Genomic DNA, 23,566 nt, shown 5'->3' with positions numbered 1-23,566 from the left:
AATAAATAACTATACAAAATATACTATTCCTAGAAAAATAGGTTGGTCCATCTTAACTTATATTACACTTTTTATTAAACTAACTATCGAATTGATAAATAACGTACCAAAAAATGTTTTGCACTTTCCTTAAATAAAAGCTACGAAATTACCTAATATGATTAACGTATATGTGAAAATTAATTATAATGAATAATAAATATTTGATAACAATTTTTGTTTCTTAGTTCTTTTTTTAATTTTATATTATTAAAATATATTTAAAAATCACATTAAATATATAATAAAAACATTTAAAATTTTTCTTATATGTTATATTTTGAATTTTTCAAAACGTCTATAAATTATTAGAAATTTGAAGATCCCCACTCTGAAAATTTTGTGATCAATAGATTATTTTTTTTGTCATAATAAGTTACAAATGATCATAAAATTGTATTAATATGAACTTTTATTTAATATTATAAGAAGATACACATTATTTTAAAACCATATGAGTAAAAAAATATCATTTAATAATAAAACATATATATATATATATAGATTATACTATATACCATAAGATTACATAAATATTTTAATATTAAAACTTTCAATGAATTTTCAAAAACATTTATAATTTATAAACTTATTAAAGATTTCACATTGAAAATTTTGTTATCGATGATTTAAATATTCAGTTATAAAATGATATGAATGATCATAGAACTGTATGATTAAAAATTCTCATATAATAAATGACTATATAAAATATACTATTCTTAGAAAAATAGGTTGGTCCATCTTGACTTACATTATATTTTTTATTAAACTAACTATCGAATTGATAAATAATCTACCAAACTTTTTTTTGCACTTTCCTTAATTAGAAGCTACGAAATTACCTAATATGATTAACGTATATATGAAAATTAATTATTATGAATAATAAATATTTGAGAACAATTTTGGTATCTTAGTTCTTTTTTTTTAATTTTATATTATTGAAAGTTATTAAAAAATCACATTAAATATATAATAAAAACATTTTTATTTTTCTTATATGTTATATTTGAATTTTTCAAAACGTCTATATATTATTAGAAATTTGAATATTCCCACTCTGAAAATTTTGTGATCAATAGATTATTTTTTTGTTATAATAAGTTACAAATGATCATAAAATATAACGCATATGAATTTTTATTTAATAAATATTCAAACTAAATATATATATATATATATATATATATATATATATATACACTAATGATTTAAAGCAACAAGATTGGCTGATCAATTTAGTCGTCCAGTTGAAATCTTTCAAAAGTATGTGAAAGACTAAAGTCAAAATAAATATGGATTTAGAATAGTAGTTATATTTTACTAACCAAATACCGAAAAAACCGAACCGAACCGAACCAACCCGATATCCGGATTGAACACCTGTAATCCAAATGAAGCCAAACTATTGTTTCATTCTCAAAAATATAATAAAAATAATAACTTAATCCCGCGCAAGGCGCGGGTCTTATCCTAGTTACAATTAACACAAGAGACATCTCCTGATTAGGAGGAGTTGGAAGAACAGTCTCTTCTCTACTTCTCCCTGTCTCTATCTCTTCCTCTCTGTGTCTCTCCCAATTGATTGTTTCTCTGAAAAAAGCAAAGACATCGCCAACCTCTCAGAAATATAAACTTCAAAGTCATTGTTTTTATGCTCTGATTTGGTATCCCTTTCTCTGCTTGCTGTTGGTTTTGATAAAGAATGTGTTTTTCTGGTTGTTTCAGGACAGAGAAAGAGTTCGAACCAGAGACTACTTAGTGTCGCCTTAAGGAAGATCATCGGAAAGATTGAATTTTTGGAGAGAATGGTGTGTTGTTTTGGGCAGAGGAGAAAGCGCGACCTGACCAACCTTCTTCTTCTGCTTCTGGTTTCTTCTCACTTTCCTTTTCTTTTTTCATTTATGCATTGTTGTCATCTGAATCTAGTTAATTCAATCAAAAAGTATCTTCCTTTTATCTCATGAGCGGATCATAGTTATTAGTCTGTGTCACATGTAAAGGTGTATGCTTTATAGATAGTCTCTCTCTCTTTTTATACTTGATGCTTTATAGAAACTAGCAAACCCAGGACCGATCACAGGCCGCTTGGCTCCAATATTTGGAGCAGCTGGGAAGATGCTGAACCGTGGGATGGTGAAGAGAGTCAGTCTCTGTCTTGTATATGAATTGATTGTGCATTGCATTTCTAGCTTTCTTTTTGTATGGTCTCTATCATATCATGTTTGATCGTTGGGGTTATACTATGTGTAGTTGGTTGTGAATTACATTTCTTGCGTCGGTTTAGTGAAGATTGTAGAGACTACTTATTCATGTTTGGTCTTTTTGGGGTTGTGATGTATCAGTTTGATTAGGTGGAGAAAAGAAAAGAGATGGCAGGACACAGGGTTGCTCATGCCACATTGAAAGGTCCTAGCGTTGTGAAGGAGCTAATCATCGGTATGGCACTCGGTTTAGCTGCTGGTGGTCTTTGGAAGATGCACCATTGGAACAAACAGAGGAAAACCAGAGCTTTCTATGACTTGCTTGAGAGAGAGGTGAGATCAGTGTCATTGCCGCTGAAGAGTAACAAAGCTGCACAAAAACTGATTCTTCAAGACCGATTGATGATTTTGAATACTTTGCTTTCTTCTGATTTTTAATAACTCTTGAGATGATTTTGAATTTTGTAAGAAAATAAACAAATTTGTGATTGGGATTGGTTAGATCATAAACAGGCTCAAATGTGAGATGATTGATTCAGACATAATCACTCTTGTTTTGTTCAAATCTTTTTTTTTAAGAACTCATAATTAAGAAACTTGCAATAAACTGGACTAACTTATTATAATATATTCTCAATTAAATTGAAGCTCATGTCATATACTCATATGTATTGTCTGACTGTTGCTTGCAGTTGGTCAACACGTTAATCCTTGGGTTTAAAGTTTTGATCCAGTCGTATCAGTGTAGCTTCTGATACGTATCTCCTGCTCTCTAATTTCTCCGATCACGCTGAATAGGTTGATTAGGAAAGGGATCCCGCCGGTATTAAGGGAAAAGGTTTGCCTTTCTCTTTCTGATGCTGCCAAGAAAAGTCCACCGCCCTAGAGAATTATTACAGTGATTTGAGCATAGACTCGACATAGGCTTGGTATGGGATCAAACATGTATCCATCAGCATCAGCTTCTCTACATGGTAAACACAAAGACGAAAGCCTAGCTGAAGTTCCCGTTGAACAGTTGATTGAGAATGCCCATGCCTTTGCTGCTGTCTTCCCAGGTTGGTTAAGAAGAGATTTTTTTTTGTTCATGAACATGCTCTCTCTCTCTCTCTCTCTCTCTCTCTCTCTCTCTCTCTCTCTCTCTCTCTCTCTCTCTCTCTCTCTCTCTCTCTCTCTCTCTCTCTCTCTCTCTCTCTCTCTCTCTCTCTCTCTCTCTCTCTCTCTCTCTCTCTCTCTCTCTCTCTCTCAGCGATGTTTTGGTTTATGTTTCAGCCAGAGAAGAAGTACGAGATTTTGAAGAAGTTGCAATAATTGAAGCATATATGTAGGATGACTGGTGATGGATGCTCTCCTGCTTTGAAGAGAGCCAATATTGGTATCGCTGTTGCTGCTGCTACAGATGCTGTACGAGGCGCTTCTGATATTGTTCTCACCAAGCCTTGACTCAGTGTTATCATCAGCGCGTTTTAACCACTCAAGCTATTTTCCAAACAATAATGAGCTATACAGTCAGTGCTCTCTTTTAAGCTATAGTTTTTCACTGTATTCTCTCTTCTCCAATCTCACTTTGTTTTCCCATGTTGTTTTCTAACAGATTTATGCAGTCTCTATAAAAGAAATAATATTTGTGGTGTACGCATATTATAATTTACTAAAATTTTAAGATTATATAACTTGTGATGTACAATAGAACCTCTATAAATTAATAGTGCTGAAATTTTGAAATTTTATTAATTTATAAAAATATTAATTTACAAAAATTTCCTTAGTTAGACTTTTTATTTTAAGATATATTTATTCTAAGATAAGAAAAAAATGATTTTAATGTATAGACTTTAATTGTTATTTTTTGAAATTTGACATTTATATTAGTTTTATTATATTATTTGGTGTATAATATATATATATATATATATATATATATATATATTGCATAGAACTAAAATGTAGTTTTAGATATAATATTACTAAATCTCATCAAAAATATATTAAGTGCTAAGAAAATATAAATATAATTCTATTGTGAATATAAAATAAACAATATAATAATAAATTTTTATTTATATAAAATACATATACATATAAATTATCTTATTGTTTTATCGATTTGTGTCAAACTTTGTACCGATCCAAATTGGAACCGGTGAAATTTATTAATTTATAGAAATTATTAATTTATCTAGTATTAATTTATAAAGGTTCTACTGTATATTAAGATTAACATTTAAAATTTGAGACAGTTGGGGGCTTATTGAAATAGGTTTTTGCCAAATCTTCCCTTATTGGACAAGGTATTTATAAAAAGTTTTACAAATCCCCTCTTATTGGATATAGCATTTATAAAAATCTTATTAATCACCCCTTATTGGAAAATATGGATTTCATCAATGAGATTCATCAAAAGTTATTTTGGATATTAAAAACTATCATTTACCCTTCAAATTCAATAGAATCAAATACCACCTAAAGAGATAGAATTTAAATAAAAAAAGTTATTCATCTTTTACGACAGAAGAAACTTAACTGAGATGGGAAGAGAATGAATTCAAACTGTTCTCATCATCATCGATCTGAGAATGGTTCATATGATGAACTAACAATGGAAGTTTCAGCAAGAAGATGATGATGTGCACCTGTCACCTTCTTAAACCTATTTGCAGAAATCCAGTTTGTAGCAAATCAAAGGTATGATTTTTTACACTGAAGAATCTGAGTTCAGTAGAGGAATAGTTGATTATATGTATGGTTTTAGATCTGTCTAGCAATGGTTTAAGTGGTGTTATCCCATTAGAGCTTGGAGAACTCTCAAAACTAGCCATGAACTTATGGGACTATACAAGAGAGACCATCCGCCAAACATGTTTGGAGTTGTAACAACGCCATATTTGTATAACTGGTATCAAGTCTGATGTACAATGGCACAGAGAAAGAATGAGTCTTTTGTCTCTTTTTGTTTTGATTCCCTCTCTTGACACTTTATGAGGATTTTCAAGCTTTTTTTTTGTTGTTGTATATCCTTTTAACTCTTTCACATTATTTTTCAACTCACTACAATATCTCTATGTTTAAGATCTCTCTATTTGGTTACTGAAACAAACAAAAAATTCCCGAAGTCAAAGCCACAACAACAACTATGTTAGTGACGTCGGGATTTCTTCAAGTCTATTCACTTGTTTAGAAGAATTAATAGCTTGGAACATATATCTATATCATATAAGTAGTTTTATTGGTATATCCCTATTATATATGTATTTAATATAAACCTAACAACCGATTACGTATTTTTGTAGTTTAATAGTGAAAATTATTATTAAAATATTTAAAAAAGATCTTACCAAATCCTACCAAATTCCCCTTTTAAATCTCTATCAAAATTCTGGAATTCAACAAAACTCTCAAAATTCCACTACATTTTAAAATCCTCAAAACCTTCTCAAACCCCAACTCCAATAAACCCCCCGTAATATGTTTCATTGCTAGGACAATAATTCATTCATCAATAAAAACAATATCTTATGAAACTAATGATTTTATTATAGTAGTACTATGAAATAGTAGCTTCTAACAAAAACTCAAGAAACTAACATAATCTGAAAAAGAAAGTTAAGGTAATCTAATAAAAGTTTGATTTCGCTTCAAAAGTTTGACCGAACCCCCAAGACTCCGACGCAACATCATAGAACGTCAAGCTCCTACCATCACTGGTCTTCACTGTAAACGAGAGTCTTTGTCCGACTAAACCCACACCAGTGTTCCAATTCTGCCCCCAGTTCCTCTGCATAGAGATCCAGTTACTCTTATGCCCCTTAATAGCCAGGCTGTTAACATCTCCAGCTCCTCCAACGTTATACACCAAAACCATAATGAAATTAGGGTTTCCCTTGACCTCAAACCTCACACCACCTCTCTTCTGACACTTCACTCTCCTGAACTTCACAGGAACGATCCCACTTTTGTACTCGGCGATGGAAGTGAACATCTTCATGGATAGATCGAAGTGCTTGTTAGGAGGGTTGCACCAGTGGATATCAACCGGTGGGGTGTAGTTGGGTGGGCAGAAGTTGGTTGCTGTGATTCTGATTGTACCGGCGTTTTGTTTACACCATTGTGAATTTACACACGTTAGCTCGAAACAAGCACCGCATGTTTGGCCGTTGTTGAAGAGCGCCGTGCTTAGCGCCGCCGTTTCTAACCCATAACCTTCTTGGAATAGATCTCCATAACCACATGCTCCTTCTGTCACGCCAAAACATTAAAAATATTAGATACGATGATACTTTTCACTAAAAAAGCCAATGATTTACTAGATTAATTCATAGTCTACATATTACTAACTAGACAATTATATTGAAATTAAAAAGATAGTATATAAATCAATAACAATATAAAGATACTAACGCATGGTTTCTTTGCCGCTAATGTCGCCGTAAAACGTAGCGTGAGCGTCTTCCCACGCAGCGTCAGCCACAGAGACAAGAATCGCCAGTAACATAACCAAAGACATTGATCGATTCATGTTTAAGTGTTTGTATGTTTTCTTCGACTTATTTTACAATTATACTCGGAATGAAGAATGATTATTTATAGAAGAATATGAAACGTTAATGTGATCGTTTTAGGGAATAAAATATGGTAATTAGCATAGATTTTGGCAAGATTGCAGAATGTTGAGTCCGGACATTAACTTTTTTTTAATTTTGTCAACAAGTCCGGGCATTAACTATTAATATCAAATTGAGGAAGACGTTTGATACCATATTTGTGCATTCAATACTGAATATTGTTAATTATTTCCTTGCTGAGTATGAGATACTGGGTACGTTTCTTATCAAATATGGAAATAGATATATTAATTTTCTTGTTACCTTTTTAAAAAATGGTAAATGGTAAACCTGTAAGGGAATTATTAGTGGGATAAAAAGAAATGGAATAGGATAAATGTAATATGAAGAAAAATATAATATAACTATTACATTCATTACTTATCAAAATTTTAGTGCAATAGTTTCCTTTGAATTTTGTTTACTTTTTTTGAAATTTATGGAATGGTTATTTTATTTCATTCAAGGCAAATGTTAATTTTTTGGTGTGGAATTGAAGGAATAAGGCAATCCACGTTATTTACATTCCCCATTATTGTGTCACCTTCAAAGAATATCGTGAGGCTAAAAACTTACCTCCAACGAATATTGTGTTACAGGCTGACAGCCTAATGTGAGTGGTGATTCTTAGGCCCTGTTCGTTTGCTCACCCAGGTGATCCATTTGGGTGAAGATGCAAATTGATGTTCGTTTAGTGCATTATAATGCTACATCCAGATGGATCACCCAGCTGAATTTTTAAAAACTCATCTCAAATTCTCACTCAAATGAAGGTGAGTCTTGATGGTGCATCTGGATGCAGATGCATCTAGTTCAGTCCAAAATGATAAATGACAAAAATGACCTTTTAAAATCAAAATATTATTTTCAAACCGTAAATTCATTTTTTTTTGCATATACTTTTTTCCACTATAACCAAAAAATGTATTTTCTCGCAAAAACGGAAAAACACATTTTCCCGCCAAAACCGCAAGATGCATTTTTACGCAAAAAACATAAAACACACATTTTTCATTAAAACACATTTTTCGGCTAAACCAGTAAAACCGGAAACAACGCATTTTCTCGCAAAAACAAAAAAAAAAACGCATTTTTCGCCAAAACTGAAAAACACAATTTTTTTGCCAAAACAAAAAAAAACAGAATTTTTCTGCCAAAACTGAAAAACGGAATTTTTCCACCAAAACCAGAAAACAGGATTTTCCCACCAAAACCGGAAAACCGCATTTTCCCGCCAAACTTGAAAAACACAATTTTCCCGCCAAAACCGAAAAACACAAATTTCCCGCCAAAACCGGAAAACACAAATTTCCCGCCAAAACCAAAAAAACACAATTTTCCCGCAAAAACCGGAAAACAAAATTTCCCCGCCAAAACTGGAAAACAGAATTTTCCCGCCAAAACCGGAAAATACATTCTCCCGCCAAAACCGGAAAAATGTATTTCCCGCCAAAACCGGAAAAATGTGTTTTCTCGCCAAAACCGGAAAAATGTATTTTCCCGCCAAAACCGGAAAAATGTATTTTCCCGCCAAAACCGGAAAAATGTATTTTCCCGCCAAACCCAGAAAAAAACTTATTTTCCCGCCAAAACCGAAAAAATGTATTTTTCCGCCAAAACCGGAAAAGCGCAGTTTCCCGCCAAAACCGGAAAAATGTATTTTCTCGCCAAAACCGGAAAATGTATTTTCCCGCCAAAACCGGAAAAATGTATTTTCCCCCCAAAACCGGAAAAATGTATTTTTCCGCCAAAACTGGAAAAAAACTTATTTTCCCGCCAAAACCGAAAAAATGTATTTTTCCGCCAAAACCGGAAAAGCGCAGTTTCCCGCCAAAACCGGAAAAATGTATTTTCTCGCCAAAACCGGAAAATGTATTTTCCCGCCAAAACCGGAAAAATGTATTTTCCCGCCAAAACCGGAAAAATGTATTTTTCCGCCAAAACTGGAAAAATAACTTTTTCCGCCAAAATCGTGAAAAAAAAACGTTTCCCGTCAAAAACACTTTTCGCGCCAAAACTTCAAAACACATTTTTCCGTCCAAACCGCAAAAACGTATTTTTCCGCCAAACCCATAAAACATATTTTTCCGCCAAAACCATAAAAATGCATTTTTTCGCGAAAAACACATATTTCTTCAAAAACCGCAAAAAATATTTTTGGCCAAAACCGTAAAAATGCTAATTTTCCGCCGAAACGTAAGAAATTATATTTTAGTCATTTTATTAACAAGTCCACCTGGATGCAGATGAAAGTTAAAAAATGAAAAGCAAACGAACATAGTTGCATTCAGATGATTCATCTGGATGCATGAACGAAATGAAGAAACGAACAACATCCAGATGGAGCATCTGGATGAGACATCTAGATGGACCATCTGGATGCATCTTCGAGATGTACAAACGAACAGGGCCTTAATATGGATCCAGTTTCTGTTTAGGCTGTGCTTTTAAGAACGAGATAATTACCAAATTTGCATTCTTTAAACTTGTTTTGATCTTATCCGAGAAAATTAACACCTCTGGTGTGCACCATTTAATGTATGGTAAACTGGTTTGCTTCTGGTTTCTTTACTTACCGGTTCGGTTTTGTCTAACATTTTCTCAGGAAAAGTTGATTGAACGTAGAGATACTAATGTGAATGAACATTGTGTTGAGCTCGAGACAAGATTTCAGTGAAGTATTTTCTCACTAAGGTTTAGAAACAGTCTAGTAGGTGATGTTGTTGCCTAAGCATTGCCTTCTCCTCTGAGAAGTGAAATGCAGAGAAGACAACAGAGTAACTCCAGCTATAATCACAAGCATGCGGCAAGAGTTATGGGTGTTATCAAGCTCTAGGTGTGGCCAAGCAAACACTTCACAGACCATTGGTGCGATATCTGAGAGAGTAAAAGGAGATTTGAAGATGGTAATTTACCGTCTGGGTCTGGCTGACCGGAAGCATCAAGTCTCTGAAGAGTTGACTGAACTCAAAAGATACTAAAGTGAAGGAACATTGTGTTGCATATCATTACATATGATTTCCTTATTTACTTGGATACACTTGGAAACATGGGAAATAGAAAAAAACATTCAAAAGAGGTCTTAAGGTAGACTGGAGTCAAGGCTCAAGGAAGTTCAACTTGCTTAATATTCCATATGTCTTTGGCATACTCATGGATCGTCCTATCACTGCTAAACTTGGATGAACCTGCTGTGTTCAAGATTGACATTCTCGTCCATCTCTGTAAATCATTTATAGCAATTTCAAGGTTAGATGTTGAGGAAGTTTCATATATAGGCTTTTGATGATTGAAGAAAAAGTGTACTTACTTTCTGGTCACGGTATGCCTTGTCAACTTTTTCTTGGCATTCAACGTAGCTAGGAAAGTCTTTGCCAACAAGGAAGTAATCAGCTCTTCCAAAGCCTTCGTTTCCTTCCAAAGAGCCAATCAGTTCATCGTATTTGTTTGAGCCAAAGACACCGCTTCTAACGAATTGCTTGACTTCTTCAAAACTAGGATCTGGAACAAACTGGAACGCAGAGACAAAACAGTTCACAATAAATCACTGTTTAACACTGAGAAGAAGACGGTAAGAACAGAAAGATTATGTTCAATTCACATACCTTTCCCTCTGCTCTCTCTTTCCTGAGGTCCACAATCTCATCAGCTTTAGCACCAAAGAGGAAGAAGTTTTCTTCCCCAACTTCTTCTCTGATCTCCACATTGGCGCCATCCAAAGTTCCAATCAAAATGCAACCGTTCATAGAAAACTTCATGTTGCTTGTCCCGCTCGCTTCCATTCCAGCGGTACTGCAGAGATAACTCTTTAGTCTTCAGTAAATAGCAAGAGTACCATTGATTACATATTCATTCCCAAAGTTCTCATGGTAAAGTGGTTAACATATACACTAAGTCAAGTTCCTATTTTACCAGTTATCTTAATGACAAAAAAAAATAAAAGATGACTTGGCCAAATAAGTTGATACCTGATGTGTTGAGAAAGCTCGCTTGCTGGGATGAGCAATTCAGCAACACTGACATTGTAATCAGGAACAAAGATAACCTACAAGTAGTTAACACTTTTGATTATCAGTTATAGTATAGGTACCAATTTGAACAAGACTTGAGGGAGGATTATGCCGGTTGTCTTCTCAGAAGATGATTAATACAAGCATGTGAAGTATACATAATAATAGGCTCCGTACCTTAAGCAGGTCACCAATTTCAGGATCATGGTTAATTGTAGACCCAACATCTGTGATGAACTTCACAATTCTCTTAGCTTGCACATATGTGGCGAATGCTTTTCCCCCAAATATGCAAACTCTTGGAACAAATGCCTTCTTCCTCTCACTTGCACTCATTTCCTTCATCTTTTTGTAGCGATAAACTATTCCCAAGATGTTAAGCAGTTGTCGCTTGTACTCGTGGATACGCTTGATCTGCACATAGTTTTCAATACAAAAAACAAAACAATAAGTTTACTATTTGACGAGATGATAAGAAAGCTAATGTAAACAAGATCCTCTGGAAATTGACCTGAATGTCGAACATTGCATCCGGGTTGACAGTATATCCAGTTCTTTCCTTGATTAGTGATACAACCTTCAACTTGTTCTTCTTCTTTGCTGCCCTCCACTCAGATTGAAGATCTTCATCATCTGCAAACTGGAGAAAGACCGAACAAAGTTAGCTGGTGTGATACTAAAAAGATAACAGCAAAGGATAGACCATACCTTTCTTAGTTCCGCAAGCTTTTCAGTGTTTAAGACCCAGTCTTCTGTGCCTATCCAGTTAGTTATAATATCACTTAAGTACGGGTTACAAAAACGAATCCATCGCCTTGGTGTTACTCCGTTGGTTTTATTCTGGAATTTATCTGGCCACAACTGCAACAAATATAGAATATTCAGTAACAAGAATATGATTATAGAGAATTATGCTTCACTAGTTTAGAATGTTTTACCTTAACGAAATCATTAAAAACATCGGTTTTCACTATTTCACTGTGTATCTCTGCAACCCCATTTACAGCATGACCACCAACAACAGCGAGGTTGGCCATACGGACCATCTTTGGTGGTTCTGGGATAACTTCCGCTATGACGCCAGCAGTTTCTTCCTCTTCTACTTCCTTTTTCACCACAGTTTGAGCATCTTCTTTAGAATCTTTGGTCTGGTCTACGGTCTTTTCTGCAATAGCTGGTTTGCTCTCTGGCTTTACAATCACATCTGCAAAGGCAGAAGGCAACTCGACGTTTTCTAATATCCTCATTGCCTTCAGTTTCTCCTTGAGCAGGTCAGGATTTTCAGTGCCATACTCAGAAACAATGGTGCTAACAAGCTGCAATACAGGAAGTGCAAATTAGACCAGAGATGTGGAAAAAATAGAAGAGACATATGGTTCTGTACAGGGATGGACCTCCTCATCAATCTTTTCAATGATCTCCACATGACGAGGGAGCAATTTCTCCATTAGTTCTAAACTCCACTTCTCCAATGCCTCAGGCAGAACTGTATGGTTTGTGTATGCCACAGTCCTAGAAATATTATTAAACTATTTAGAAACATGCTGCAGGTTCCAAAACTGTAGACTAGGCCTGCGGGTTTGGATAGTTCGGTTCAACATAAATTTTATCGAGTTAACCCAAAATAAAGTTTGGTTTGGTATTCAGTTTGTTCTGTTTTTGAAAATCCTACCGAGATTTTTTATTTCGGTTATATTTTGGTTTAAATTTGTTAAAATTTTGGATAAGTTTGGTTAATTTCAGTTACAGTCCATTAGTTCAGTTATTTTGGTTCCGGTTTTTATATGGTTTGGTTATTTATTTTTTTTTTTTTTTAAGAAAACAAAAGTAACCAATTACCGAACCGAACCCAAAACCAAAACCAAACTTTTTAAAGAAACTTACTGAATCGAACCCAACTCCTAACCGAAAACTTTAGTTCTATTCGTTTCGGTTTAAAATCCCAGCCCTAGATTATCATTATTTTAAGACAAGGAAAACAAATAAGAATAAGAGATACAGTCATTTTCAAGAAGTACCTCTGTGTGATTCTCCAAGCGTCCTCCCAGCTAAGTCCTTTCAAATCCATTAGAATCCTCATAAGCTCAGGAATGCACAGCGTTGGGTGAGTGTCATTCATCTGCACCGCAACCTTCTCTGGAAACTCTTCCCAGTTAACACTCCCTCCAGACCTCGTCTCAAAACGTGCTACGATATCTTGAAGCGAGGCTGAGCACAGAGTGTACTGTTGCTTCAGCCTAAGAGCCTTTCCTTCATCTGACTCATCTCCAGGATAAAGCACATAGCAAATCTAATAAGACAAACAACTATTTTTTTTTCAGTAATGTACACTTGTTCTATTGTAAAACAAAGAGAAAGTGAATAGAGACCTTTTCAGCGTTGAATAGAGCTTCTGCTGCCTCAGTGTGCTTGCCAGAGTTATACGAAGACAAATCAAAATCTCCTGAAGGGGCCTTTGTTGACCAGAGACGTAGATTGATAGTAGTCTTGGTTTTATAGCCAGGGATAGGAACATCATAAGCAACAGCCACAACGTCTTCACCACCAATCCACCGTTTCTTACCATCTGATCCAAAAACCACTTTCCCATAGAACTTTACTGGATATGAGACATCGTTTCTGACTATCTCCCAAGGATTGCTTAGCTGAAAAAGAAACCATTTAAGTCACTGATGGAGTAAAAAAAACTAGAATAGCAAGAAGAAGGAAACCTCAAGCCAGTCTTCTGCAGCTTCCTCCTGTCCATCTTTTGTGATAATCTGTTTGAACAAGCCGTACTTGTACCTAAGCCCATAACCCCAAGCTGGATAATTCAAAGTTGCTAGGGAGTCCAAAAAACACGAGGCGAGTCTCCCCAGTCCACCGTTCCCAAGTGCAGGATCTGGCTCCTAAGAAACTTAACCAACTCAGCACACATTAGTAAAGATAAAAGTCTCTGTGAATCAATCCACTAACCTGACCAGCTACACTTTCTAATTCAAAGCCAAGACTCTTCAAAGCATCACCGTAAGCACCAGTAAGACCAAGGTTACCAACTGCATTCGACAAGGCTCTACCCTACAATAAGGCCACCAAGATGATCAGATAATAATAAACCAAAGTACAAAAAAGAAAAAGGAGGAGACTTTAAAGCCCTGTTCGTTTGGTTGCCGCAGGTTTCGGCGTCAACGGCAGCGTCAGCGGGCGGCAGCGTCAATGAGAACAGTTATTGTTCGTTTCGCAGACGCTGACACAACCGCATACTATGTCGCGACCGCAGGTTTTATCGGCGTCAGTCGCAGGACGCGGCGTTCGGACACGGCGTTACGCAGCTTCTTGCGTCAACGAAACGAACAAGAGTTGACGTAGAATGTTGACGCTGACGCTGCCGCCGGGTACCTGCGGCAACCAAACGAACAGCCCTTTAAAGCAAAGCAAACCTGCAGAAACTCCATAGACAGATAGTAAGCCTGTTTAGGATTCACTCTGTTGTAATACTCATAAGTAGCGTTCCAGTTCACGATCAGAGCGTCTCTGACGCTCTGTGCAGTGGCGAAGAAAGCCTTAGGCAGCTCGAACTTCTCGGGAGAGAAGAGAGGCGTGAACTCAGAGTGGTGCTTGATGCTCGAGGCTACTGTTTTCATTCAAAAAAGATATTATTATTTTTTTTATATAATCATCATTTAATGCTTACAAGTATCTGAATGAGACTGGACCTTGTTCGGAATCGGTGACTAGAGTCTTGGGATTGGTGGAGATAGATTTCACCGATAAAAGTCGCCAGGTTCTGATCCTCGCCGGGAACGTCTTCGTTCTCCAGCGACGAGTGACGAGGCTCGACAGGGAGTTGCATTTCACCGGAATCTTCTCAGCTCCGGCGGAGATTCGCATCGTATCCATCTCTCTCTGAAGCTTTTCAGTTTCACGAGGCAACTCAGTGATCAGTTATAAGTGATCTGAAGATTGACTACGCCACGTGGTTTGTATCTACACGTGTCATTGTGTTATTGGATTTGGGGAGAAGTGAAAGGTCACGTTATTTTACAGTGGGACTGGAGCTGATCAGAGATATTTCTTGGAGAATGCGACAAGACACATATATAGTCCACTTGCAATGTGCTTCGTCCGCTTGTAAAGCGTCTTGATCGTTAATTTAAGGACTACTTTTGTCTATACTCATTAGTTTAGTGCACTTTAGTGAAAATAGTTCTTGTATTAAACAATTGAGCGAGTACGATATTCTAGCGGTAATTCTGAACCTAACAAATTACCAAAAAATTGGAGAGTATTCAAAGATTTAAATTTGTAAAATAATTTAATATATTTATAATATATTTTGCTAATTTTAAATACGATGACACATGTTTTTGACATAATTATATATTTTTTATATATAATTTAAAACCGTTTCTTTTGATTCGTCCAACATTTAGATTATGGTGTGTTTGGTACGGAAAAAATTTCATAAATACAGTAATTATGTGTTTGTTTTGGATTTAATAACTAATTGTAATTATTTAGTAATGAATAATTACACAAAATCTGTTAATAATAAGTAAAAAATAATCAACCGTATTTCAAACTTTACACGGACGAAAGAAGAAAAAACTTAGGCGGTCAACGCAGGAATTAGACGGTCTTACACGGATCAACGCCTAACTACACCGATTTGGGCATATTCGCCACGATCAACTTTTTCGAACAACGTTTAGGCGACCACGTTTTTGAACAGGGTTTAATACTATTAAGCTAGCAAACAAATGTCACACAAGAGACTATAATCATTAATCACATTGTCGGCAAGATCCAATAACGGTACTACTGATACTATATGGTTCGATTGATACAACTTATATTTTAGAAGCATAATATATTACACACACTCAAGAACAATGCAAGAAACAGAACTTCTTATTGAGTTGATCTCCACAGGCAACTAAGGAAACCAACACTCAAAAGAATATCTATGAAGAAAATGCTCAACTCAAAAGTTTCGTGGAGAATTAAAAAAAGACACAGAATCAGCAAACCAAGAATTTAAAAAACTCTCACAGATCTTCCCAGAGGATGTTGCAACCTAATCTTGAACCATCTGCTTATGTTACAGTTTCTACAACAAAGAAAGTTAACCTTATTTGGGTTCAGGGAAGAGACTAAAAGCCATGCATAACCAAAGAAGAAGAGGACTTGGATCTTTCATGATTCACTGGTTAAGGTTCCATTTTTAGTGGCAATGGAGGAGAGACCATTAAGTTTCCTTTTTGAACCTGGATCTGCCTCTTCTTGTGTTCATTACTTCCCGTTGCGTCCCTTTCACTGCCTTCTGAAGAAGAGACTTCTTTTTCAGATTGAGTTTCTTCTTCTTCTTCTTCTTCTTCTTCTTCTTCTTCTTCTTCTTCTTCTTCTTCTTCTTCTTCTTCTTCAAAGCCCTCTTTTTCCTTAGGCACATACTTGATTTCCTCAACTTCATTCCCTTTCTTGTCTCCATTACCATCATTTGATCCGCTTGTTGAGTCATCTCCCTCCTCGCTAATGCTGCTCGCCTCTGGCGTATCTCCATAAACCTTGTACACATTCCCATCCTCATCAAACCTCACAGTTTTCACCACACGGCTCTTTCCTCCACCTTCTTTCACCAAAACCATCTTCCTAGTTTTCAAACCATGGTGCTTCCTTTCATTATCCCTGGTTACCACAAGGGTTTCTTCCTCGCTACTATCAACTGACTCATCCTGATACACAGTCCTGTTCTTGTCAAGTACCATGGTCTTCCTAACAGTAGGCTTCACTACATTGGCCCCAGTTCTAAACTTAGAGCTACCACTCTTTCTCTTATCGATAGAGACTTCTTCACTGTCATCAGTAGTGGAGTCCAACTCTTCACCCTCATCACAAGTAACAAAGACTTTTCCCATTCGGTTTCTCAACTTCTCCACTCTTCTCTCTTCAACTACACCAAAACCCTGAGGCCTTTTGCTGTGGCTACCCACAAAGCTCACATCAGCAGCATACCTTCTAACAACACAATCATCAACGTACTGCAAAAACCTCACAAGATCTCTGCTCAAAGATCTCTTACTACTCCGTATCATTGGATCAACCCTACCCTAACAGAGAACCAAACGAACACTAAAATCAAACATCTCCAAAAACCAAAAAGGACAAAACTTTATTCACATTATACCTGAATCGAATCCAATTGAAGAAGCAAGTCCGTAGCTTTCCGAGAAACAACCTTGTAAGGGAAAATGGGTTTGCCCGAAACCGAAGACTTGAGAGACAAGAAGCTAGATTTTATCACTGCAAGCTCCTTGAGATGCCTGAAGGAGATGGATCTTCGGACAAGGTAAGAGCGGAAATGGGTTTGGATGACTCTCGCCGCGGAGTCTCTTACTGTGGAGTGTCGGTCGCGGCGTTGGTCGTGGAAAGGTGCGAACTTGTTGAGAGATGACTCGAGAGCATCGATTTTGCGTAGGAGACAGGAGAGGATGACTTGGTCGTGTTGTTGTCGTGGAACGTTGTTTTGGTTGCAGGAGCAGGTTTGGTTAGGAAAGTGTGTTTCTTGTTGATGGGTTTGGAGGTAGGAAGCGAGGAGATGGAGAAGAGTATCAGGTGGTGGTGGCGAAGGGTGGTTGGAGTGGGTGCAGCAGTGTGGAGACGTGGGGACTAGAGGGATTTGATTGTGGTGGTTATGGCTTTGTGAGCAGGCGTGGTGGTGGCGTGAGGCCATGGAGTTGACGGCGGAGTTCGCTAGATTGAAAGGTGTTAACTTTATGGGTTTGACTATAAATCGATCCCGTGAACTGAGAAAGAAGACAGAGAAGATAGCTTGAAAACGTCGTGCAGTCGTTGTCATGTGTTACAACCCGGCACGCATTTTATCTTTATTGACCGGTTGAACCAAACCGGATGGGTTTTACACGAGATTACAAATTTACAAGTTGCTAAACATAGGTTTGTACAGCAACGTTCCATGAGTCCTAATCTAAAGACGAGAAAAACCTCAGCAATCGTACATTGTTTTACTCAAATTGGCACTAAGAAGGTTAACAATTGACAAATTAGTTGTTTTATTCCGGTTCAGTTTTCAAACCAGCTCTGGTTAGAGTATTTGAATAATTATTTGATGTCAAAAAAAAAAACTAACAGCTGAAAAAGTGCACAATCCAATCCTGCTATCTTCTCTATTTTTTTTTTTTTGCCAAAACTGCTAGAACTTTTTTATTAGTTGTTTTATTCCATTTCATATCAAGGTAGCAAAATTAACAAGTATATGAGTAGACAAAAGCATCACCACCTTCAACTTTCACAGTCTCTTCAAGTTCTGTAGCATCATAGCTCGAGTCTTACCATCCGGCTCCAACCTCATCTCTCTCATTTCCACATACAGCTCCTTCGCAAACTTAAACTCACGTATTAAACACATCCCATGTATAACCGCATTGTAAAGCGACACATCAGGCTCCACTCTCTGTTCAAGTAAACAAAACAAACATTAACATTAAAATCTTTCCACACACACAGAATCTAACACTAGACTCATCATGCATACCTCTAGGAGATATGTTCTTGTGAATCATCTCGTCGTATGCATCGAGAGCCAGCTCGCTTCTCCCGCACCGGACAAAGATGCTAACGAGAAGAGAATATGTAACCTCCGTTCCTATTAGACCATCAGTAATCATAACTCTCCAGACTCTCTCAGCTTCGTACACGTTGTTCACCCGTCCCTCTCCTCTAGATAATGTATCCTACTCTTCCTAACCCCTTCAGGCTTCTCTAGTTCTACCCCATCTAGAAAACTCATCTCGTTCTCTCTTTCTTTCAATCCACATTCCAAAGCCATAGTTTCAACTCTGTCTGGTTCACTACTCACTTTACTGAAACACATTCTCGTTGTTCCTAAAGATAAAGACTCAATCTTTACACTAACGTAAACTAGGCGTCTTCGTTTTAGCTTCATGGTCAATGCAAAGTCTAAAGAGTGACTCAAAGACCAATGACAACTGCTCTTCTTAACGGAATGACATCCACAATACAGTTGATTCGATGTAGAAGTGGTGGAGAGAGGACTTAACAAGACATCTCCCCCATGACTTTAACCTGGTCGGGAGACACAGTGAACAAGAGCAATCTACAACACATGAGCAGAGAGAACAAGCTCTTTTAGCATAACTCAGACGAAGAATAACGAACAAAAGCTGAGAAATTGATTCCCAATTCAGCATAAAGTTGAGAACTTTGGCGGAAAGGATTCACTAAACCTTAAGTGGAGCTTGTTCTGAGGCTGTGGAATGTGCAGGCAACGAGGGAGGGGAGATACAGAACAGAAAGGTTCATGCTTTGTGAATAGACAAAACGACGTCGTGAGAACCCCCCTCAAAACGATGACGTTTTAGAGTATGGAATCACCCAAAAGCAGAACAAAGAGAGAAAAGGGGAGATTTTGAACATTGGGTAGAATCAGAGAGAACGGTTTCTCTAAATCAACAATGGGTAAAGTTTCTGACTTTATCATCATCTCGCAGTTGTTTCTTTAGTTTTCATGATCGTTGTGATTGCAGATGAGGAAAGAGAAGGAGAGGTAGAGAAGAAGGAAGAAGGAGAAGTGAAGGAAGGAGTAGCTTCAATAGCTTTATTGCCATGTGGTTCCATCTCTGGCCATTTCATTCACATGCCTCTCTCCATCTGCTATGGCCTCCATGGCACTGGTAACATCTGTTTGGTCCTCCTAAAGTTTATTAGACTAAAGACTTAATTTTGCACTAGTTACAGCTTTTTGATACTAGGACAGTGGTTGAACAAGGTATACAACTTTGTATGTCTATTAGTTTAGGAACATAGACAAGGATATGATTTAGTATTGAACTATCTTTTTTTTTTTGTCTTTACAAAGAATTGGCTTGTGAGACTGAGTGCAGCCGTGGTGAGGATTATCGGTTGATGAAGCTCACCATCATAGACTACAATGTATGTATGAGTTTTATCACTTCAGTTCCTAACAAACTTTACTCTTCACTTCAAAACCCACTGAGTCCTGCCATTTCTTGAAAAAAAAAAGAGAAAGAAGGAACAAACAGTTGTAGTAGAATGCAAAGGCCACGATGCTGCTCGAATCAATGATGTTGAGCATGCTCATGGGTAAGTCCTCCTTGTCTAGCATCTTTTATATGCCAGAACATAAGTGATTGTTTTACTACATATAGAGTGGGAAGGTCATAGCTTTTCAGAGACAACATGCCAATGAGTTGAATTATAAAACCTTTTTAGTTGGGAGGAAGATGTGATTGGGTTAGTGGAAGAAAAGCATGGGAAGAAGAAAGTATCTGTTTCGTTCGAGTGTGAGACATTGAAGGCTGATCAAGCAGCAGAGGACCATATCCGACAGTTTATGCCCAAACTAGCTGGACTTGATGCTGTTAGTACGTATAAACCCAACAATTCTTTTCTTGTGTCATCTCATTACATTATGGTTTTCTTGCTTTGCTTGATAAGCACAATCTAAATGACCGTTGTGATTCTTGCAGTTAACATTGGACCAATGAAGATCACTGGACTTGATTTTGCTGCTGTGAAAGAGGAACCATAATGCAACTTTAACTCTTTCCTTTATGTTTCATATTGTAGAACACAATCAGATTTTGTTAGTGCAATGCAATCAAGGATCTAACTTTATGAAAAATAACTTACTACATGCTCTTTCAACGCTCTTCTCAATTTCTCATCTAATGCTTTCTTCAACATGTCTTTGCTTAGGATTCAGTCTCTTCTGAATGTTTACATAGAGAGCGGTTACAGTCTATTTTCACTATTACAAAACTTATCTTTGAAAGAGGCTCCACTACTGAAGCTAGCGTTTGTAGCTGTGCCTTTTACCATTGTGTTTGTGATTCCTGCAATCACTGTCTCCCACTTAAGAATCCCTTCTTGATCTCTTTCTGTTGTTCTGCCGTTAGCTTCATGGACTCTTCACTCTCTTCCTTCTTGCCGCCACCCATAGTCTTATCCCCCCACATACTTCATCCACTTAAAGAAGCTATGGAGTGTAAGAGACTCCCAGCTTTGGCCTTCATGTCCTTATCATAATCTTTCTTTTGTCTTTTTTTTTACCTATTGGGAAAACATTCTTTGGCGTATGCTCTGAGTTTGTCAAAGAATGCTTTGAACTTGTTCGTCTTGGGACATTCTTTCTCGAGGTCAGATACAAAGACCATCACTACCTTTAACTGTGTAAGGTTCTATATCGTTCACTGTCTTTGATCTTCAATCTGAGGTAGATATGGTTTGATCTTTGGGTGAGCTGAAACAACTTCCATAAGTGTCACAGATGCTAGAAGACACGTGAAGCATAACAGTAACTGAACTCTTGCCATTATTCTAGATTTTTTTTTAAATACATTTTTTACGTTTTCTACTTTTTTTGTTTTTGGTTAAGGTTATAATAACTGAACTAAACCGTGTAATTTTGAGGTTAGTGGGCCAGCCTCATGAAATTAATGTTGGACCAAAGTCGGCTTAGGTTTAGGGTATATATTTGATTCTTTTCAAAGAGGGTATAGGTCTAAGTTTCTCATTCTCTACAATTCCAATGGCTATGTTTGTTCTCTACGAATCATCCTCCGGCTACGCCCTGTTCGACGTGCATGGCCTCAATGAGATCGGTCAGAACGTTGAGGCTGTTCAAAGCTCAGTTTCCGACCTTGCTCGGTTCGGTCAGGTCGTCAAGCTAACTGCTTTTCACCCTTGGCAGACTGCACAAGATGCTCTAAACCAAGTCAACGCCGTCTCTGAAGGTAAACCATTCTCGTCTTTTTATTGCTTGTAAATCAAGAAACCAGAAACTTACATCTCTTTCGTTTTACTCTTTAGGGTTTATGAGTGAGGAGCTTAGAAGTTTTCTTGAACTAAATCTCCCTAAAGCGGAAGAAGGCAAAGAGACTAAGTTTAGCTTAGGAGTATCTGACCCAAAACTCGGTTCTTGCATATCCGAGGCTACTAAGATTCCTTGTCAGAGCAATGAGTTTGTCCAAGAGCTTCTTAGAGGTGTTCGTCAGCACTTTGATAGTTTCATCAATGACTTCAAGGTGATGATCTGATTGATTATTTTTCATTCTTTCTGCATATGTTTCTTAGTGAAACACCATGTTCTTCTTCTATGTAGCCTGGTGGTCTTGAGAAACCTCAAGTTGGATTAGCTCTTAGCTACAGTAGAGCAAAGGTCAAGTACAATGTGAACAAAGAGGATCATATGGTTATTCAAACTATTTCCTTGCTTGACACGCTTGATAAAGATATCAACTCCTACGCTATGAGAACCAGGTTTGTTTTTGTTAATTGTTTGCTTGCTTGTTATTCTCTATGATTAGAAAATTTTGATTAAGCTAAGTAGTTTTATTATAATGATCTTGATCAGAGAATGGTACTCACCGCACTTCCCTGAGCTTGACAAGATAGTTAATTATGACAATTACATGTATGCACAAGCTTCAAAGATTATAGAGGACAAGTCAAAGTTGTCGGAAGAGCATGTTACAATACTTACTGAAGTCCTTGGTGATGAAGATAAAGCAAGAGAGCTTGTTGAGGCTGGACAAGCATCTATGGGTAATAGATCTATACAAATTTACAATGAAAAAACATGGTTATGTTTGTTCTGAAAAAAAAAATGTTTGTGTGTCTTAAAGGTCCTGACTTATCACCACTAGATTTGTTACATGCCCAGACCTTTGCTCAGGGAGTTATAGACCTAACTGATTACAGAAAGAAGCTGTATGACTACCTTGTTGTTAAAGTGAAGGACGTTGCTCCAAACTTGGCTGCATTGATTGGTGAGACGGTTGCAGCCAGGTTGATTTCACACGCGGGAAGTCTTAGGAATCTTGCAAAGCACCCATCTTCAACTCTCCAGATTCTTGGAGCAGAGAGGGCACTTCGCAGGTGCATTTTTAAAGACCATATGTCTTATTGTTTTCTACTGTTTTACTGCAGTTTTTTTTTAATTAACTATGTTGTGAATAAAATTTACAGGGCGTTGAGAACAGGTGGAAAGACACCAAAGCACGGTCTGATATTCCACTCTTCATTCATTGGCCGAGCATCTGCTAGAAACAAGGGACGTATGGCTCGTTGTCTAGCTGCCAAGTGTTCTATTGCTGCCAGGGTTGACTATTTTGGTGGTAATGATTGTTTGAAGTGTCCTTTTGTAAGATTTTGATGGAACTTCTTGTTGCATAGAATAATATCTCTTATTTTTCCAGATAGTAGCAGTGCAGATTTTGGTGAGAAACTTCGTGTAAAGTTGAGGAAAGGCTAGACTCTTTACATAATGTCTATGCAATGGAAGAGGTTTTAGAAGGTATTGCTCTCTCGCCTGTTCTTGTTCTCTTTGTGAACTAAATCTTGGCGGTTTGGTTTGTTTGATGTGTGTGTGTGTACTTAGTTTCTCATTGGCTTGTTTCAGATGAAGAGATAGTTGATGCCTCTGGAGAGGAAATAGACGAAGAAGAAGCAGCTGATGATGTTGAATGATAGCATATGCTACATTTTCATTAATTTTGATCAAGACATACAAAAATTATAATATGGATGTTGTTGTTGATTGCATCACGTTATTTTCACCAAAATATAAAAGATGATGAAGAATTTAGTTTTTCTAAATTCTAGAGGCTTACATTTCAATTGGAATTTAATTATTTTCTGATGTTGAAGCCCAAAGACTAATAGCAAAGTT

At 36.9% G+C, this 23,566-nt stretch overlaps 4 protein-coding genes, 1 long non-coding RNA gene and 2 pseudogenes across 6 annotated transcripts; 3 read left to right on the top strand and 4 right to left on the bottom strand.

Moving 5' to 3' along the window:
* Positions 1-1,528: 1,528 nt before the first annotated feature.
* LOC106371100 lies at positions 1,529-2,811 on the top strand (annotated as a pseudogene).
* Positions 2,812-5,268: 2,457 nt separating this feature from the next.
* Positions 5,269-7,500, bottom strand: LOC125580539 (expansin-A23-like). The gene is made up of 2 exons (XM_048745092.1): positions 6,645-7,500; positions 5,269-6,482 (listed from the first exon to the last, which is right to left on the bottom strand). The coding sequence occupies exons 1-2, from the start codon at positions 6,760-6,762 to the stop codon at positions 5,860-5,862; spliced, it is 741 nt and encodes a 246-aa protein (XP_048601049.1). The 5' UTR covers positions 6,763-7,500; the 3' UTR covers positions 5,269-5,859.
* Positions 7,501-9,793: 2,293 nt separating this feature from the next.
* On the bottom strand, positions 9,794-14,807 carry LOC125580538 (alpha-glucan phosphorylase 1-like). The gene is made up of 15 exons (XM_048745087.1): positions 14,553-14,807; positions 14,277-14,470; positions 13,813-13,914; positions 13,569-13,745; positions 13,227-13,502; positions 12,876-13,147; positions 12,252-12,369; positions 11,796-12,173; positions 11,566-11,718; positions 11,369-11,497; positions 11,035-11,271; positions 10,816-10,892; positions 10,453-10,639; positions 10,158-10,358; positions 9,794-10,069 (listed from the first exon to the last, which is right to left on the bottom strand). The coding sequence occupies exons 1-15, from the start codon at positions 14,734-14,736 to the stop codon at positions 9,953-9,955; spliced, it is 2,802 nt and encodes a 933-aa protein (XP_048601044.1). The 5' UTR covers positions 14,737-14,807; the 3' UTR covers positions 9,794-9,952.
* A 790-nt stretch (positions 14,808-15,597) lies between these two features.
* LOC125580532 (BAG family molecular chaperone regulator 8, chloroplastic-like) lies at positions 15,598-17,637 on the bottom strand. Its single transcript, XM_048745067.1, has 2 exons — positions 17,021-17,637; positions 15,598-16,943 (listed from the first exon to the last, which is right to left on the bottom strand). Exons 1-2 carry the CDS (start codon positions 17,564-17,566, stop codon positions 16,047-16,049), a joined length of 1,443 nt encoding a protein of 480 aa, XP_048601024.1. The 5' UTR covers positions 17,567-17,637; the 3' UTR covers positions 15,598-16,046.
* A 407-nt stretch (positions 17,638-18,044) lies between these two features.
* Positions 18,045-19,209, bottom strand: LOC106371104. The gene is made up of 3 exons (XR_001274465.3): positions 19,101-19,209; positions 18,389-18,970; positions 18,045-18,307 (listed from the first exon to the last, which is right to left on the bottom strand). It is a non-coding gene; the product is annotated as an uncharacterized LOC106371104 (long non-coding RNA).
* Positions 19,195-20,545, top strand: LOC106371103. Of its 2 annotated transcripts, none has more exons than XM_013811137.3 (6): positions 19,195-19,332; positions 19,401-19,547; positions 19,733-19,806; positions 19,898-19,977; positions 20,107-20,254; positions 20,364-20,545. In XM_013811137.3, exons 1-6 carry the CDS (start codon positions 19,329-19,331, stop codon positions 20,379-20,381), a joined length of 471 nt encoding a protein of 156 aa, XP_013666591.1. In that variant the 5' UTR covers positions 19,195-19,328; the 3' UTR covers positions 20,382-20,545. The 2 variants fall into 2 exon arrangements, with proteins under 2 accessions (XP_013666591.1, XP_013666590.1); XM_013811136.3 differs by having other exon boundaries at positions 19,197-19,332; positions 20,107-20,258.
* Positions 20,546-20,836: 291 nt separating this feature from the next.
* On the top strand, positions 20,837-23,434 carry LOC125580527 (annotated as a pseudogene).
* Positions 23,435-23,566: the final 132 nt, after the last annotated feature.

Source organism: Brassica napus, chromosome A2 (assembly GCF_020379485.1).
Source record: "Brassica napus cultivar Da-Ae chromosome A2, Da-Ae, whole genome shotgun sequence".
Lineage (NCBI taxonomy): Eukaryota > Viridiplantae > Streptophyta > Magnoliopsida > Brassicales > Brassicaceae > Brassica > Brassica napus.
This window is presented reverse-complemented; position numbering and strand designations above follow the sequence as displayed.

Bases quoted from the DNA above. Each gene is read 5' to 3' on its own strand.
- LOC125580539 (XM_048745092.1), bottom strand. From the start codon at position 6,762: ATGAATCGATCAATGTCTTTGGTTATGTTACTGGCGATTCTTGTCTCT. The intron at 6,483-6,644 runs GTTAGTATCTTT...TTGGCGTGACAG, and splicing joins TAGCGGCAAAGAAACCATGC to AAGGAGCATGTGGTTATGGA.
- LOC125580538 (XM_048745087.1), bottom strand. From the start codon at position 14,736: ATGGATACGATGCGAATCTCCGCCGGAGCTGAGAAGATTCCGGTGAAA. The intron at 13,503-13,568 runs GTTTCCTTCTTC...TTTCTTTTTCAG, and splicing joins CTGCAGAAGACTGGCTTGAG to CTAAGCAATCCTTGGGAGAT. The intron at 13,148-13,226 runs GTCTCTATTCAC...TTGTCTTATTAG, and splicing joins CTCTATTCAACGCTGAAAAG to ATTTGCTATGTGCTTTATCC.
- LOC125580532 (XM_048745067.1), bottom strand. From the start codon at position 17,566: ATGGCCTCACGCCACCACCACGCCTGCTCACAAAGCCATAACCACCAC. The intron at 16,944-17,020 runs GTATAATGTGAA...GTTCTCTGTTAG, and splicing joins TTCAATTGGATTCGATTCAG to GGTAGGGTTGATCCAATGAT.
- LOC106371103 (XM_013811136.3), top strand. The intron at 19,807-19,897 runs GTATGTATGAGT...GAAAAAAAAAAG, and splicing joins TCACCATCATAGACTACAAT to AGAAAGAAGGAACAAACAGT. The intron at 19,978-20,106 runs GTAAGTCCTCCT...AAACCTTTTTAG, and splicing joins GATGTTGAGCATGCTCATGG to TTGGGAGGAAGATGTGATTG.